This window comes from Fukomys damarensis, unplaced genomic scaffold, assembly GCF_012274545.1.
Source record: "Fukomys damarensis isolate Sample0158 unplaced genomic scaffold, DMR_v1.0_HiC HiC_scaffold_16, whole genome shotgun sequence".
Lineage (NCBI taxonomy): Eukaryota > Metazoa > Chordata > Mammalia > Rodentia > Bathyergidae > Fukomys > Fukomys damarensis.
Window position 1 is genome coordinate 56,719,410 of NW_022900928.1, and position 18,102 is coordinate 56,737,511.

At 35.2% G+C, this 18,102-nt stretch overlaps 1 protein-coding gene across 1 annotated transcript in view; it reads right to left on the minus strand.

The window, feature by feature from the left end:
- CUNH11orf65 (chromosome unknown C11orf65 homolog) overlaps window positions 1-15,673 on the minus strand; it is a 31,611-nt gene extending 15,938 nt beyond the window's left edge. The window contains 3 exon segments of the mRNA XM_010610641.2: window positions 1,561-1,653; window positions 5,524-5,613; window positions 15,575-15,673. Of these exon segments, the coding sequence (XP_010608943.1) occupies window positions 1,561-1,653; window positions 5,524-5,613; window positions 15,575-15,598 (207 nt within the window). The 5' untranslated portion in view covers window positions 15,599-15,673.
- Window positions 15,674-18,102: the final 2,429 nt, after the last annotated feature.

An 18,102-nucleotide genomic window follows, 5' to 3' on the forward strand; every position in this document is an offset into this window, starting at 1 on the left:
TAGATTTATAAAATTTCCTCTGAAATTTATGAGCTTTACTTCAGATATATTGCACTAATCTTTGATGTCATGTTTTCATTATCACTAATTGAAACATTTTCTAATTTTCTTTAACTCGTATTATTTAATTTTATGTCATAAATTTGTAAAAATGTGACTTTCTACTTCTCTTACTCTTATTGATGTATAGTTTAATTCCCTTGGGTCTAGAGAATATTCTCTATGGTCTTAATACTTTAAAATCTGTTGAAACTTGCAAGAAGTCCTAGCCTATTTTAGAAAGTATTTCCTGCATATTTAACTTAAAGATTAGCTTTGTGTAACCTCAAATATTTTGCAGTGTTGGCAATATATCACTATTATATATGTAATTGTGTCATGATATTAAAATATGCTATATCTACATTATTTTTGAAGACTTGTTTCTGTCAACAGCCAAGAATTAATCAAGTCTGATTGAAAATTACTATATTTCTTTTGGCAATTACTGTACGTCCATTTTTGCTCTACAGATTTAGTATTATCATTTTTTTGGTTGAATTGACTCATTATGAAATGTCTCTGTATAACTCATAATACTTCTTAAAGACTAACTTGTTTGATATTAACCTGACACTAGCTTTCTTTTCATTAAAGTTTTCATGATGTGCTATATCTTTTTCCATCCTTTTACTTTGTATCTTTCTGTGCCATTAAAGTCTGACTAAAAAGTAATGTAAAGATGGTATTTTTGTCTGACAACCTTTGCTTTTGCATATTTGTGTTGTTTAGTTTATTTACAGTTTAATAAATTTTTTGACTTAAACATTTTAATACAAAATTATTGACAAACTTGCTGATATAGTTGACCAAGGAAGGGTAATATCTTACTGATGTACTTGTGTTAAATCAACCATCTTGATTTTTGTTTTCTATTTTTCCTTGTTTTTTATTGCATTATTTCTCTTTTCCTGCATTTCTTTGGATTAATCAAGTAATTGTCAATATTCTATATGTTCTCATGTGTTAGCTTTTATATAATACTGTTTTGTGTGACTTCTTTAGGAGTTCTAGAGATTACAATATGCATCTCTACTTGTTGCTATCTACCTTAAATTAGTACCTGCATGTACTTTCATCACTTTGTAAACAATGCAAAAATCTTGTGACATAGTAACTCCAATTACTCCTGTCTTATCCTTTGTATTTTACATATTTTTTACTTTTTCAAACATCATAAACCTCAGAAGATGTTATTTTAAAATGGTGATATGTATAATTTAACATATATATATATTTTAACTAATGTACATGTTAGAATTCCAAAGTCCTTTTGAAAGGATGAAGTCAGCAGTGATTTGAGTGGACCTGAAGGGGACAATCTGAAGTATGAAAACATTGGTCTGGGTGATGGTTGCACAGGTGTTTGCTTCTGATGAGTCGTTTAGCCATGTATTTATACTTTATAGTTTTCACTATGTGGGTAATACATGAAAATTTTAAGGGAAATATTGAATTAGTAAAGTAGCCACACATTTTAAAGGAAGAATAAGATACTATGCTATTAAAAAATATTCTTACCTCTTTAGGATTAATATATCTCACTATCTGATGTGGCTCCCCTTGTTTTCTTAAGTCAATCAGACTTTTAAAGTGCTGGAATATGGAAACATTCTAAGGTTCAAACACATAAGGTTTTATGGTCAAAATTAGATTTTCAGTTTCTAATTGAGCTATTTGCCTAATTACACCAAAAATACAAACCATAAAAATAGATCTTATTTATATAAACTAGATTTTGGAAATAGTAACCATCTAGTTTGATTTTATAAACCAGGTAATATTGGTATTATTCTCATGAAGAGTTTTATCCTTAAATTTTACATTGAGAAGAGTCAACCTACAGAATAGGAAAAAATATTTTGCCAGCTACTTCATGAAGGACTAATATTTAGAATAAATAAAGAACTAAAGAAAAAAATTAGACTTCCAAAATTTAAAGAATCGGTTTAAAAATGGACATCTAAAATAGACTCTTCTCAGATGAAGAATTACAAGTGGTCGATAAATACATGAAAAAATGTTCACCGTTACTGGCCATTTGAGAAATGCAAATTAAAACAACACTGAGATTCCATCTCACTCACTCCAGAAAGAATGGCTACCATCAAGAAATTAACCAATAAAAATGCACATGCATTGGGAGGGAGCATTGTGAAAAAACTAAACAATAAAATGCCTCCAAAAACAACCAACTCCCCTGAAGCTGATCCACGGAGAACTGATGGGAAGGAAATCAAAAGCCAGAGAGCTGAATTACATGAAATGATAAAAGAGGAGACAAGATTTTTAAAAATAGATGAATAAGGTACTTGACAATCTCAAGGATGCAAATACTCAATAGATCACGGCCTTAATAAAATAATCAGTGAGCTTACAGATGACACTAATGAAAAGCAAAGGAGCTAAACAGATGGTACAAAACATGAATAACCAGTTTAGCAAAGAATTAAGAGTACAAGAAAAGGTACCAAAGAAAAATCCAGGAGATTTAAAAAAAAATCTATTGAAAGTATGGGCAGCAGAAGCAACCAGTGTGAGGACAGAATATCAGAACTAGAAGGTGAGGTGATGTGGGTGACTGTATACTCAGAAATCCCTTATGAACAACAAAAGAACATAGAAAATGCATCCAACAGCAAAATGGATGGACCTGGAAAACATCTGTCAAGAAAAATCAACTAGATTTAGAAAAACAAATACCACAGGTTCTCATATGTGTAAGATTAAAAAAAAAAAAAAGCTGATAATAGAATAAAAATAAATGGAAGCTGGGAAGTTTCTGAAGAGAAAAAGGGAGCTGAATTTGTGTGGAAATATAATGAACCCCTTAATAAGAGGCTGGTCAAAAATATAGCTTGTTTAAATAAAAAATTATAGTAAAAGACATATTACCATTAACCTTCCTCAAAATACTCCCCTTACTTTGAACACATTTATCCTATCTTTGCCACTTTCTGAAGCTGTTCTTGAAGTCCTCTTTTGTGTCTTTACAAGGTATTACCCAAAAAATATTGCCACGTGTGGCAGTGCACATCTATAATCCTAGCACTCAAGAGGCTGAGACAGGAGGATTACTGAAAGTTTTAGACTATCCTGGGCTAATTAGTGAGTTCAAGACCAGCATGAACTACATGGTGAGATCCTGTCTCAAAATAAATGAAAAATAAATTACGGTGAATGCTGCTGAATTCCATTGAATAGAAAGGCAGGTTCATAAAAACATTACAGTGTGTTCTCATCCACCTTATTCACCTGATTTGGTACCACATGACTTCTGGTTCTTCCCAAAGTAAAAATGACCATGAAGGATAAAAGTTTTGAATCAATCCAGGACACTGAAGTAGCCATAACAACACAATTAAAGATCCTCATCATCTGTAATAGGGAGCTGAATAGGGCAACCCCAAGGAACAAGAAACAAAGACTTAAATATTCTTTAAATTAATGTTGTAGCAAATAGGAGGGCTAAAAAATAATGTAATACTGGAGGTAGGAGTATGCACAGGATTGTAAATGATGAGTAACATAAGTCCTCAATTTTGTCTACAGAAAGTCAACAGCCCACAAGTAAAAGTGATTTAAAAATAATTGTACATACTCTTAGAGCCATTCAATGTCCTGATCTAATTTAAACTGATCATTATTTTTATTTCCTTCAGGTAATATTTCATCCTTTTCTCTTTGTTCTTACATCATTTGTTTCCCTTAAATGTCAAGTGAACGTTGGTAGTCCATCATACTTAACTATGAAAAAGGGCAGTGTCACTTTTCCTAGTGAACTAGTAGAGTAGCCTGTACTTCCATATCAGCCTCTCCCTTTTGTTATCATTGTGGCTGCGAAGGGGAGCTTAGTCACATGATGGGAACCAGTTAATCAGGCTTTAAGGAATATGGTCAGGTAAGCAAGGTTTTACTTTGAGTGCCAAATCCACCCCGAAACTACATTTCCCAGAGTCACTGGTCTGTCCTTCCCCCTTTTAATTTTTTTTTTTTTTTTTTTTTTGAGACAGGGTCTCACTATGTAGTTGAAATAACCTGGAACTCATTTTGTAGCCCAGGCTGGTCTCGAACTCACAGTGATCCTCCTGCCTCAGCCTCCCGAGTGCTGGGATTACAGGTGTGGGCCACCACACCCGGCTTCTTCCTCCTTTTTAAAAAGCCTTCATACTCGTGTTTGTTTACCTAATGTTATATATCCACTTACCAGAAAGATTTTGACAAAGGGAAATATTCATCTACCTGCACCTCTGGGTCTGGAGGGGACAGTGGAAACAACAGCCAAAGCAGTTCCATAACTAGGCACCACTTATCCTGTCTTCTGTCTTGCTTATAACCTTTTAAAACTGCTGACTTCAAATTCATATCCTTTCTGGGGTTCCAGTGACAAAGCAATTTCTTTACCAGAGCCCCTTGAAGTATGTCTAGGTAAGTGTTTCTACCCAGTTTCATCTATTTTTAGTTTCCCAGAATCAGGTAAGATTTCTAACTAATTAGGAACCCCCTTCTCTGTGTTGTGCATGTTATTTACATACTGTCATTTCAAGGGGGCCTTATCGGGATAGAAGGTGAAAATGTACACTCAGTCTACCAATCCATCCATAGATGCCGTTAAAAGAATGTGCTCATGCATTGCTTCTCTCCTGAAGTTCCTTTAGGGATAAGGGTATATTACAAAATGCCTAGCAGTGCCAGGAATGGATAGGTATTCAAAGCTGTGCAGTCAGTTGGATGTGGGAGAAAAGTTACAAATGATAAAGCTTAAACTTAGATGACGAGCATATTGACAGACACCAACAAAAGAAGGCACAGCTTTAAAATAAAATCACTATTTTAATGCTTCTAGACAATATAATTATGCCCCACATAGGTTTTATAGCTTTTGTAGAAGAAAAGGAGGTAAACAATGGAAGGTTTTCAAGATTTCATTAACTGCTACAAAGGCAGCCTTGTGTGCTATACACAGCAATCCAACTTCACCCAACCTCGCTCTAAAGCGTATTACTGTTATTAGAGGGGGAAGGTGCGGTCACTTTAGCTCTTCATTCTCACCCAACCAGGTTAAGGACTTGCAATGTTCCTTATCAGACCAGCTGCATCCCTATTACACACAATAAGTAACTATTACCCAGATACAATATGTTATGAAACTATAAGCTCCTCAAGAATAAGAACTGAACAAATATTTAAATGAGTAAAGATATCCCTAACAAAAGCATTTAGAGGTGAAAGTCAAATGAGCCTATTAATGATACTTTCATTGCTAATAGTCACTGTCACAGCGCCTGGTCTAATTCAGGAACTCAATAAATATTTGTGAAGCTAATGAAATAATAAATTGTATCTTTTTGAAACTTAGTTTGCTTTTAAAACAAAGGGTAGTACACAATTCCATAAATGTACTGAAAGCTTAGTTGTACACTTTAATAGATGAATTTTATGGCACAGAAATTAAATCTCAATAAAGTTGCTAAATAAACTCACAAGGAAAGTTCTCCAGGCCCTCTGAATGATTCTTGCAGCTCTATCTTGCTTTGTCAATTGTAATTCCTTTTTCTGAGGTGTTTGAAAGTTCTAAAAGAAAACAACCAAAAAGCGTTCATTCAAATTATTTTATATGTTCCATTAGGGTTCTGTCACTAGAACTCAACCAAAATTAAATACAGGTCTATAAAGGAAACAATGAAAATGAGATTTGATATCAAAATATTTCTAATCAAATGTCATCAATTGTTGATTGCCCAATATATTCCAATTTGTTTATTTTTTCTAATTCCAAGAAATCTTGCATGGCAGATTTTATTAATATGCTTATTCTAGGGATGAAGAGACTGACCTTCAAGGCCTAAGGGAAAACAGTGAGTAAATAAGCCAGCATTGAACTTGAAGTTTGCATAAATAAATACATAAGAATTGAAATTACCCCATATATAATATCAGGTCATACTGCAATGAAATTAGCAACAAATGGCAAAAAACCCAAAGAAATTACATAAACACGATGAAATTAGGTAATACTCTCTTGAATAATCAATGGAAAGCAGAATTAATCAAGGAAGAAATTATTTACTAGAATCAAATGACAATGCCAGTACAACATAGCAGAATTCACAGAGCATAATGAAAGCAGTCCTGAGAGGGCATTTATAGCTGTGAACAGCCACATCAGAAAAACAGTGTGAACCCAAATGAATAACATAATAATGAATTTCAAGGTACTAGAAAAATGAGACCAATCCAAATCCAAAGCTAGTAGAGGAAAGTAAATTATAAAGAACAGATATTAGTAATCCCAGCACTCGGGAGGCTGAGACAGGAGGATTGCTGTGAGTTCAAGACCAGCCTGAGCTACATAGTGTGTTCCAGGTCAGTCTCAACTACATAGTGAGACCCTGTCTCAAAAAAAAAAAAAAAGAACAGATATTAGTAATCCCAGCACGCGGGAGGCTGAGACAGGAGGATTGCTGTGAGTTCAAGCCCAGCCTGAGCTACATAGTGTGTTCCAGGTCAGTCTCAACTACATAGGGAGACCCTGTCTCAAAAAAAAAAAAAAAAAAAAAAAAGAACAGATATTAGTAAAATTGAGATTAAAAAAATACAGAATTGATGAATTCGTTATTTATAAAATAAATAAACCCTTAGCCATCTTACTAAAAAAAAGGAAAGATCCAGATCAATGCAATTAGAAAAGAAAAAGTTGAAACCCCATCAGATACCACTGAAATCCAGAACATTATTAATAACTACATTGAGAAACTGTAGTCTAATAAATTAGAAAATCTGGAAGAAATGGATAGATTCCTAGATATATATATGAATTATCAAAACTGAACCAAGAAGATACAAAAACCCAAAGAATTTTACCAAAAGACTCCTAGAACTAAAAACCAAATTCAATAGCAAAGCAGGATATAAAATCAATACTCAAAAATCAATAATCCAATAACTGGCAATGAAATTGAAATAGTTAAAAAAAAAACAAAAACCTATCAACAAAATTAGCCCAGGTGCCAATGGATTCACTGCTGAATTCTACCAAGAACTTTAGGGTTGACCTAATGCCAATACTTATCAAACCCTACAATGAAAATGAAAGAAGGAAGTATTCAAAGCCATTCCTAGAAGCTAGCATTACCCTGACTCCAAGACCAGAAAAGAACTCAACCAAAAAAGAGAACTACAGGTCAATCTCATTGATGAACATGGAACTTAAAAATGTCCAAGAAGATAGTAGCAAACACAATGTAACAAATACAAAATGGTCACCCATCATGACCAAGCAGGATTTATCCCAGGGGTGAAGGGATGGTTCAAATGATACACAAATGAATAAATGTAAAATACCATAAATAAACATTTTTTTAAAAATCACAGAATCATCTCAATAGACACAGAAAAACCAACATCCATTCATGTTAAAACCCTGAAGAAAATAGTTATAGAGGGACTTTATCTCAATCTGATCAAAGCCACTTTTGATAAATCAATGGCCAACATCATATTAAACAGGGAAAAGCTGAAATCTAGCCAGAAAAATTGGGAAAGAGAAAAATAAAAGGGATATGTTTTGTTTTGGTTTTTCGGTTTTTTGAGACAGGGTCTCACTATGTAGTTGGGACTGATCTGGAACTCACTATGTAGCCCAGGCTGGTCTCGAAATCACAGCAGCCTCCAGAGTGCTGGGATTAAAGGTGTGCACCACCAGCCTGGCTAGTACTATTAGCTATTGCATCAAGAAAAGTTAAAAACTTAAGAATTAATCTAATCAAGGAAGTTAAAGACTCCTACAACAAAAACTACAATCCTCTGAAAAGACTGAAGAGGACATCAGAAAATGGAAAGATATCCTGCTCTTGAGTAAAGTTTTATTTATTTCTTTACCAGGGATATCCCTGCTCTTGAATAGGCAGAACCAATATTGCCAAAATGGCCTTATTTCTAAAACTGATACTCAGAATGAATGCAGCCCCAATAAAAATAGTAATAGCATTCTCACAGACCTAGAGAAAATAATCCTAAAATCCATAATCCAAAATAGCAGAAGTAAATTTGGGCATTATGAGCAAAGGAGGAGGCATCACCATCCTGGACTTTAAGGTATACTACACAGAGCTACAGTGATTAAGACAGCATAATATTGAACAAAACCTGACATGTGGATCAATGGAACAGAATACAGGATGCAGAAACAATTCCAGGCACATTTAGCTATTTTATCTTTGAAAAATGGGCCACTGAAGGAAAAATTGCCTCTTTAAGAAACAGTGCTGAGAAAACTGGTTATCCACATGCAGATTACGGAATCTAGACCCTAATCACTCCTCATGTGCAAAACTAAAATCAAAGTGGATCAAAGATCTAAATGTTAAAACAAACATTTAATCTGCTGGAAGATAAAACAGCTAAAATTCTTAATGACATAGGCATAAGCAAGTACTTTCTGAACAGAAGACAAAATGTAATCAACCAGTGGGATCATGTCAAAATAAAAGCTCCTATACAACAAAGGAAACAAACAACAGAGTGAAAAGACCACCTCTGGAATGGGGAAATTTATTTTATATTCCTAAGGTAGAGGACTAATTCACAGATATATAAAGCACTCAAAAATATTAGATCCCACCAAATTAAAAGACCCAATAAAAAACTGAAATGAATAGTAACTGAAATGATTCTTAAAAGTGACAAAAATAAATACACACACACATGCACAGACACACACACAATGTTCAACACCTTTAGCCATTAGTGAATGCAAATTAAAACAACACAGACTCCCCTCTACTCCAGAAAGAATGGCTATCACTAAGAAATCAAGTAATAATAAATGCTGGTGAGACTGCAGAGAAAAAGGAAAACTTCTATACTCTTGGTGGGAATGTAAACTAGTAAAGTCACTATGAAAACCAGTATGGAGTTTCCCTAAAAATCTAAAAATAGAAATTCCACTGACCCAGCTATTCCACTTCTAGGACAGTATTTTCCCAAAAGAATTAAAGTCATCGTGTTACAATATATGCATTCCATGCTTTTAGCAGTACAACTCGTAGCAGCTAATAATCTTGGAATCAGACTGTAGTCCATTAGCAAATAAACCAGTAAACACAATGGGGCATTTCTACACAGTGGAGGGCTACTCTGTCATAAAGGGTGATAAACTTGAGTCATAAAAACGAATGCATCTTGAGACCACCAAGGTGAGTGAAATAAATCAGACACAACTTTAAATATCCCATGGTTTCTCTTATATGGAAACTCAGAGTATAAATAAACAGCAAAATACGACAATAAAGGAAGGGGACCAGGAAATGGAGGGAGGAGGAAGGAGAGGAAGGGGAATGAAATAATTCAGATGCATTGTGTACATGTATTGATTCCCCAGTACAAAATTTTGTAAGAAAAAGATTGCCTTTTATCTTTCCTTACAAAAAGCCTTACAAATTTCCTTACAAATAGTAGAGGAGGCATAAGGAGATGAGTGAAATGTTTGCATTTTTTAAGTAACACAGACCAAGTTTGTTGTCGTCTGTTTGAGTTGGGGTCTTGTTATATTGCCCAGACTGTTCTCAAGTGATCTGCCTGCCTCAGCCTCCCAAGTGCTGGGTCTACAGGTGCACACCATCAATCCTAAGACAACGCTTACATCAATAAATTCTACCTCAAACTTGGTGTGATAGGGTAGGCCTGCAATCCAAGAACTCTGAGGAAAAAAATGCTTTCCCTGTAAATGGTGTGATAATCCATTTTAATAATTTTAAAGACACCCGTCAATATATTTTTTAAAAAGACAAATACAGGGGATAGATTTGTTAATCTGAGATTTATGTAATTTTTAAAAAGCCTATCAAAATTTCAGCTTTAAAATATGAGAAAATTTTGTTTTGTTTTGTTTTTTGAGACAGGGTCTCACTATGTAGCCCAGGCTGGTCTCAAACTCACAGCGATCCTCCAGCCTCAGCCTCCTGAGTGCTGGGACTACAGGCGTGCGCCACCATGCCTGGCTTGTCCCTTTTTTTGAGTAGGCCATATACAGAATACAGTAACTTTGGTTATTTACAAATAACAACAAACCAGGAAAATTAAATATTAAAATTTATGTAAATTCCTTAACATCTCACTGCTGTTTAAAATCTAATTTCATAATGCTCTCTAAATTTGTTGCTTTATGTAAATATATAAACTCAAACTACAGAATGAAAAGTAAAAATGCACCCTCATTTTTTTTAGCCCAATTCACTTTTCAAAATTCTGTTAACAGATGTGATTCCTCCAGATTTTTCTTACACATTTAAAATTAAAAGTATATGTATAAATATATCCATGTTGTATTTATATATATTGTGTGTATATACCTATATACAATATATAAATATACACATATAGGTTTGCTGGCCTTCATGTAATCAAACTCTACATTTTTATTTTTTATTTAATGTGTTGGAGGCTCTTCCACTTTGCTACATATGTATTTTGCTTGTTTTTATAGTTGCAAAGTATTCTTAGGAATGGGTGTGTTACTTAATTTTTTTCTCCATTTGACATTCAGATTTTTTTTCCTGACTCCAAAGTTAGAGTATCTTTTACACATGTATTTGTGTAACATGGACTCCTGTTTTTATAAAATAGATTTTAGAATTGCTGTGACAAAAGGTATTCACATATATATTTGCATTGACCCTCTCCGGAAGGGTGTAAAAAAACTGTTATGACTATCTGTGGGGAGAAGCCAGCATATTAAGGGAACTAGGATCAGAAATGAAAAATATTTTATTTTATTGTGCTTTTTATATTTTTTTTTTCTGCAATGAGCATATAATTTAGAAATATGCATATACACACATGCGCACACATATACATACATATCTTCATTAAAAACAGCATGCATGTAAAAATTTGTCAAACTGTCCTAAAAATGTCTAACTTATAAACATTATATATGATTGCTTCATTCTAGATTTTACAAAAGTGAAAAGCTAAAATAAATAGGACATAGGACTACAGTAGCTCTTTTAATATTCTTTAAAGAGCTAAACTTTGCTTTCAGTTGAAAACTTTGTTTTCAATGCATGGTGATTGGTTTTAACACATAACCAAAACATGTGCAGTATGTAATATCACATGACAGATAGTATTAGTGATAACTCAGGAAAAGTTCAGCGTTTTCCCCAATACTTTCCCAATTTTGTCGGTAAAAAACTTAAGCTTGGGTTTAAAAACACCTTTTAGCTAATCGTGTGACTGTGATTACCAGGCGCTTTGATCTAAACAATTTCACCTAAACTTTCTCCACACTGCGCCTGCGTGTCCGGCAATACAGGGAACGGGTGTTTAGAGGCTGCCCATGCAGTAAGTTAATGTCTCCTCGGGGGATCGACAGATGCTTGTTTGTTGGACATTCACTCTATCTCGTCCCTCCACCATGTCAGTAGTTCCCCTCTGGGAACATTCTTCTTATTTATGGCTGTATCCTTTGCCCCACTTTCTAGCAAATCATAGGCAATCAAACAAAATTAGCTGTTTGAATAGGAAACTGATAAATATGCATTTGTATAACAATAGAATTCAGTGAGAATATTAAAAGTGATGAAGATACACATGGATATGAAAACTGGTTCATATTTTTAATTTTTAAAGTTTATTAAACAATCTATCATAAGCTATATTAGCTTTTCCCTATTGAAATATATATTAACATATATTTATATGCGAGCACATATATGCATATACACACATATCAATTTGTCAATATTTAGTGGTGAGAGAATTGAGGGATTTAAAAACTTGGTTTTTTCTTACTTCTGTAATGAACTGTATTGAGCAATTAAAGAAAATTTTCATTACTTTGCCTGAGCAGGACAACACATTGAAGAAAAGTTAACAGAGACAGATGGGGGGGTGATGGGGCAGGGGGAGCCCTCCTGCCTGCAGCATATGTAGGTCATGCTACTCCGAGTGCGGTCCACTGGCCCATGCTATCCCGCAACTGTGTGACCAAGTGAAATAAATTCAGAGCAGTTAGAAACTTGTATAGCAATTTGATATTGATGAGGCATATAAGCACATCATCAGTGGACTTCCAAGTTTGCATATCTGGTCTTTTTCTTTTTCTAATAATTAAAATTTTATTTTTATGAGAGTAACGATCCACAACATATTGGAAACATGATCTGACATGTCTTTAAAGCATCACTCTGAGCTGGGTGTGGTAGTGCACATCTATAATTCCAGTGCTGTGGGAGGCTGAGGCAAGAGGATCATGAGTCAGAGCCAGCCCAGGCAATTTAGTGACTTCACAAGACTGTTTGAAAATAAGTACTAAAAAGTGTTGAGGAGTAGTTCTGTGTGAAGGCTCTAGGTTCATTCCACAACTCTGCAAAATAAATAGCATCTCTCTGAAGTGGTGCAAAGGTGGGGGGGGACCAAGCCATTGCTGGCACTTAGCCATAGTTCTAAAAATTAAACAAAAATACTAGTGAGACCCTATCTCAAAAAAAGCAACAAAGCAAAATAAACAAAAATACATACTCAAAACTCATCACTATTTTCCTATAGTTTGTTATTAATTACAATTTTGGGGGGGAGTTTCAAGGTTTTGCTATGTAGTTTAGGCAAGTCTTGAACTCACTGGTAGCCCAAGCCAGCGTTCAACTCCTAGCAAGCCTTCTGCCTCAGCCTCTTGAGTGCTCAGATCACAAGCATGAACTGCTACTCCTGGCTGTTTAGTCTTCTCTTGAAGCTACTTGTGCCAGTTGCAGGGTTTCTAAACAGTGGCATTATTGATATTTTGGGCTGGATCGTTCTTTGTGTGATGGGTACTGCTCTTTGCATGATAGAATGCTTAGCAGATTCTTATTCCTTTGTCCATCAGATGCCAGGAGCACAGCTGTGATGACCCAAAATGGTCAACTGTACCTGCATGGTAAAATAGCATCGAATGGTGCAATGTTGTCCACCTCTTTCCAATTTCGGAGATCCTGAGATTACCTAACTTGTACTGTGGCCAATTCAGGTTAAGCAAGAAAGATAGAAAGGGGACAAGGAAACTCAATTTTTTGTCTTATTATTTTAAATCTTTTCAGTCAGATCCCTGCTCAGCTTCGCACACCTGTTGTTAACCACGTGTGAAGTCTGTTCACAAGATTTATTAGCCCTCAATTTACCTAGTCTATCTCATTCCCCTTCAAGACTTAGGACAAGGTAGGAAAAACTAAAATAATTTTCAAGGTTTGCAGAGACACCGAAATGTCAACTTTTTGCAACATCAGGTCCAGAAACCCTAGACCAAGGCTTAAAAGTCTTCAAAACCATAATCACCATGGGTTCCAGGCAAAGCAGAACTTGGCAGACCTCCCCAAGGCAGGAGCAATCACCCCATGATGGAAAGCCAGGAAGCTCCCCTCCCAAGCAAGAACAATCATCCCAGGGAAAGCAAACTGTTCCTTAAGGCAGAATGATTCTTTAGGAACTACAAAACCAGAAGTGAGATGATGATCATCCGACTGTGGCCTGCCTCAGCTAACCCAAAAAGTTGGACTTGTGGGCAGTCCAGTTTGAACCTCTGCATCCGAGCGTCTCCTCCACCTACTCAAGATTGAATCCTTTTCTGTTCCCCCTTACTGTATAACCCTGCCTAATACATCTGCCTATGCTGCACATTGACACATCCTGAAATTCTTTTTCCATGTTGTGAGCCAAGAACTTCCTTGGCAGATGGACATGAGGTCTCCATCTCTTCTCTGGGGGAACTCTTTGGATCCCTGCAATGATGAGTATTCACGTGTTATAAATTAGTACTTTATTGTTTTCTTGGTACTGTATCTAAGGAAGATAAAATTGTCAGTAATATAGATTAAAAGTATACTGTATATGTCACTATAGTATGAATTGTGTATATATAATTCATAAATCATTTACATTGTGTCTGTCATTACATTATAAATAGAACAAAATACTTGGGATTTATCTTCCAGTATTCAAGTTTTTACTTTTATTTTTTGGTGCTAGGGATGGGACCCAGGACCTCACACAGGCCAAGCATGGCCTCCACCATGCAGCTACATTCCCAACCCCAGCACTCAAAATTATCATTTGGTTCATAAATAAGTCACATTATTGAGGAGTGATGAAGTGCCACATATTTCAAGAGATAATAATTGCATAAGATGTTGCTAAGGGTCAAGCATATTGAGAAAAAAGAATTAGATTTGATTAGTTTGAAAAGTCACTAGTGACCTTTTCAATGCTGTTTCACTGGAGTAGCAGGGGAAAGACTGGAATGGGTTTCAGAAGTAGAGAAGTTAAGGCAAGAAGTACAGCGGCAAACTTTGGAGTGCCCTAAGGGAGCAGGGAAACGGGCTGGTAGCTGAAAGGCAGGAATGGATTAAAAAGATTTTAAAATTTCTTTTAATATGGGAGATACTAAAGCATGTTAAGATATTGTTAGATAGGATACAGTAGAGAAGGAGAAATTAAAGTTGTAAAGGGTATAAATTTAAGGGTAAAAATCTGGGATTAGTTATTAAAATGGCAAAGGGGCTAGTTGCTGATCTTAAAGAAATAAGGCATATTTTCATATGGCTAATATGTGACTAAATAAACTCAAGTGAAAATCTTACATAAAATTTAAGGTACTAAAATGTATTATTAACCCACTGTTCAAACAATGAAATATTTTACTGCACCCATGTGTCACTTGCAGATTCAAATATAAAAAATTTTAAGCGCATTGTCTACTTGGGAGATACTATCTCAAGTCAGTAACTTTTATTATAATCACTATGGCTTTGCTATATCAATTTTTAGACTTCATAAGAAAAACCCCACAAGATATGCTAATGTCCTTTTCAGTTACTCTGAAAACTTCACTTATTTTAAAAGCTATAAAACATTTTTCCCCCTTGACAAGGGGGAAAAATGAGAACCAAGACCTGTCATGTAAAGGTACAAGATCCCAGTAATGAATGTAACTGTACTGTGTACCTAAAATGTACCAATAAACTCAATTTTTAAAAAAGCTATAAAACAATCTTAAGATTAATTTGCCATGATCAGAACCTTTACTATTTTGGTTCCTCTACTAAATGTATCTACCAAACATTGTGTTTAATCATCTTCACCAGTTTCCTAATTTCACTTTGCCATTTTATCAGTGGTCCTTACTGAGAGTAGACTCGAAATAAACTACTCCTTCAAAAGGCTTTTCCCCTTTTTCATCTCTAAACATTTCAGTGAAAAGGCATGAAGCCATTTTATCACATGGGGGGAGGTGGGAGAGTCCAGAAAAAGTATAAAGTGGGTTAACAAGAATTTCTTCAGCAGCAGAGTGGAGAATCTGTGAGAACGCAAGGCAGGCGGGAGGGCTTTTCAGACAGATACAAGACACTGAATGAAAACATGGACGCGCCAGGGAAGGGAGGAATGAAAAGTCCTTAAGAGGATGGATGGCTCAGACATTAAGAGTGTGGAACTTTAGGGCCCTGAAACAGATAAAAATCAAGCCCAGTAGCCACAAAGGCAAACCCACTTGGAGTGGTACCGGATCAGAGGGTGCAGAAGTCATTCTCTTCAACTGCCAATCCCTGCCAATCAGAGCGGTGCTTGTTTCCTTGGTGACAACGCACAGGAAGCGACGTAAATCTAGTTCCTCGTTCCACTGTCTTGCCCCACCCTCTCTCCCACCCCCTTCCTAATGTGAAAGCAGTTTGGCTTGTTAGATGCTCTCACTTCAATAAAGATGTTGCAAAGGCAAAGGATTTGGGGACTGGAAGTCAAAGTGATTGTTTATTAAGTCAATTTTTTCAATATTATTAGTTTAATTAAATATCTAGAAAATATTTAATATCACCCTCATTTTTATTAGTACAGATTTATGGTATATGATAATCACATTCACCGTGGGGGATTTGAACATATATATATATATATCTCGAGTCTTTTTTAAAATCCCTTTTCCCACATCCTCTCTAACCCTTTTTCTTCCCAGTTACAAAGGCTCTATGTATTTCCATTTTTTATTCAATTCATTTTTTCCTTTAAATATCTTTTCCTTTTGTTCCCTTTCCCTCCCCTCTCTCCCTATCTCTTATTCCCCTTCCTATTTGATCCAATTTTTCCTACTTGCTAACCTCTATCTTCTAGCTCATTATTTATACTTTGGGTTTCTCACTCAAGAGAAACAATGCAACATTTAAACTTGTATGTTTTGATTGATTTCACTTAAGATTATGGTCTTAGGTGCATCCATGTACATTAAAATGTCTCAAGTTTATTTTTATGATAGAATAGTACTCTACTGTATATAAATACATTTTCTTTATCCATTCATCTGTTGGTAGGCATATGGGTTGTTTCCAAGATTAAGCTATTATAAATTATGCTGCTATAAATATGGGTGTGCATGTATTACTGGTATGATGACTAACTCTTTCAAGAAGATACCTAGAAAGGAACCAGCTGGGTCAAATGAAACCTGTAGTTTTAGTTTCTCAAGGAATTTCCATACTGATTTCTGTAGTCCTTTTACCAATTTACACTACCATCAAGAGTGAAGAAGGGCTCCTTTTTCCTTGCAGCCTCACCAGCATTTGCTATTGGTTGGTTTCTTGACGATAGCCATTCTTTCTGGCATGAGAAGGAAATCTCAGTGTTGTTTTAATTTGCATTTCTCCAGTGGCCTGACACGTTGAGCGTTTTTTCATGTATTCATTGGCCTTTTGTACTTCAACTGGGACATGTCTATTTATTTCATATGGCTATTTTTTTAATTGGGTCTTTAAATTTGGGGGGTCTGATTATTTTTAGTTCTCTATATATTTTAGATATTAGTTCTCAGTTGAGGAAGGAAATTATAAAGATCAGGGCAGATATTAATGCAATTGAGACAAAAAAAATACAATGAATCAATGAATCAAAGAGTCCTCTGAAAGACTGAATAGACCAACACCCTCAGCCAACTTATCAAAACAAGGAAAGAAAACACCCAGATCCATAGAATTAGAAATGAAAAAGACAGCTGGGTGTAATGGCTCACACCTGTAATGTTAGCACTTAGGAGGCTGAGGCAAGGGGATTTCTGTGCGTTTGAGGCCAACCTGGGTTACATAGTGAGTTCAATGCAAGACTGAACTACATAGCGAGACCTTGTCTCAAAAAACAAAAAACAAAAACAAAAGGCAAAATCACAATGGGTTCTGTAGGAGGCTCACTGGTAACTACTTTGAGAACCTATATGCTAATAAAATGAAAAATTCTGAAGAAATTGACAGATTCCTAGATGCATGTGAATTGCCAAAGCTGAATCAAGATATAAAAATTTTGAATAATACAGTATCAGTTGATGAAATTGAAGAAGTACTAAAAAAACTAAGAAAAGTCCAGGTCCTGATAGATTTGTGGCTGAATTCTATAAGAACTTTAGAGTGGATCTAAGGCCAGTACTTCCCAAACTCTTTAATGGAATGAAAAGGGAAACAGTATTCTCAAAACCATTCCTGAAAACAAGAATTACCTTGATAACAAAACGAAAAAAGGACCCAACCATAAGAGAGAACTACAGGCCAATCTCTTTAATGATCATACTGCAAAAATCCTCAATAAGAATGAGACAAGTCATCAAAAAGACTTATACATCACGACCAAAGAGGATGCATCCCAGGGATGCAGGGATGGTTCAACATACACAAATCAATAAATGTAATGTATCATATTAACAGAAGCAAAAATCACATGATCATCTTAACAGATTCAGAAAAAGAATTTGACAAAGTTCAACATCCACTAATGATAAAAGCTCTAGAGAAATTAGAATAGAAGGTCCTTTTTATCTTTTTAAAAATTTTTTTCCACAGGACCTTGTGCTTTCCAAGCAGAAACTTGAAAGCAGACACAGGGATGCTGAGCTAAATCCTTGGCACTAGAATAGAAGATCTTTATCTCAATCCTCAATCTGACAAAAGCCACCTATGACAGGGCTGGGGATTTAGCTCAGTGGCACCATGCCTGCCTTGCAAGCATAAGGTCCTGATATCAATCCCAGGTACAAAAAAAAAAAAAAAAAAAGCAAAA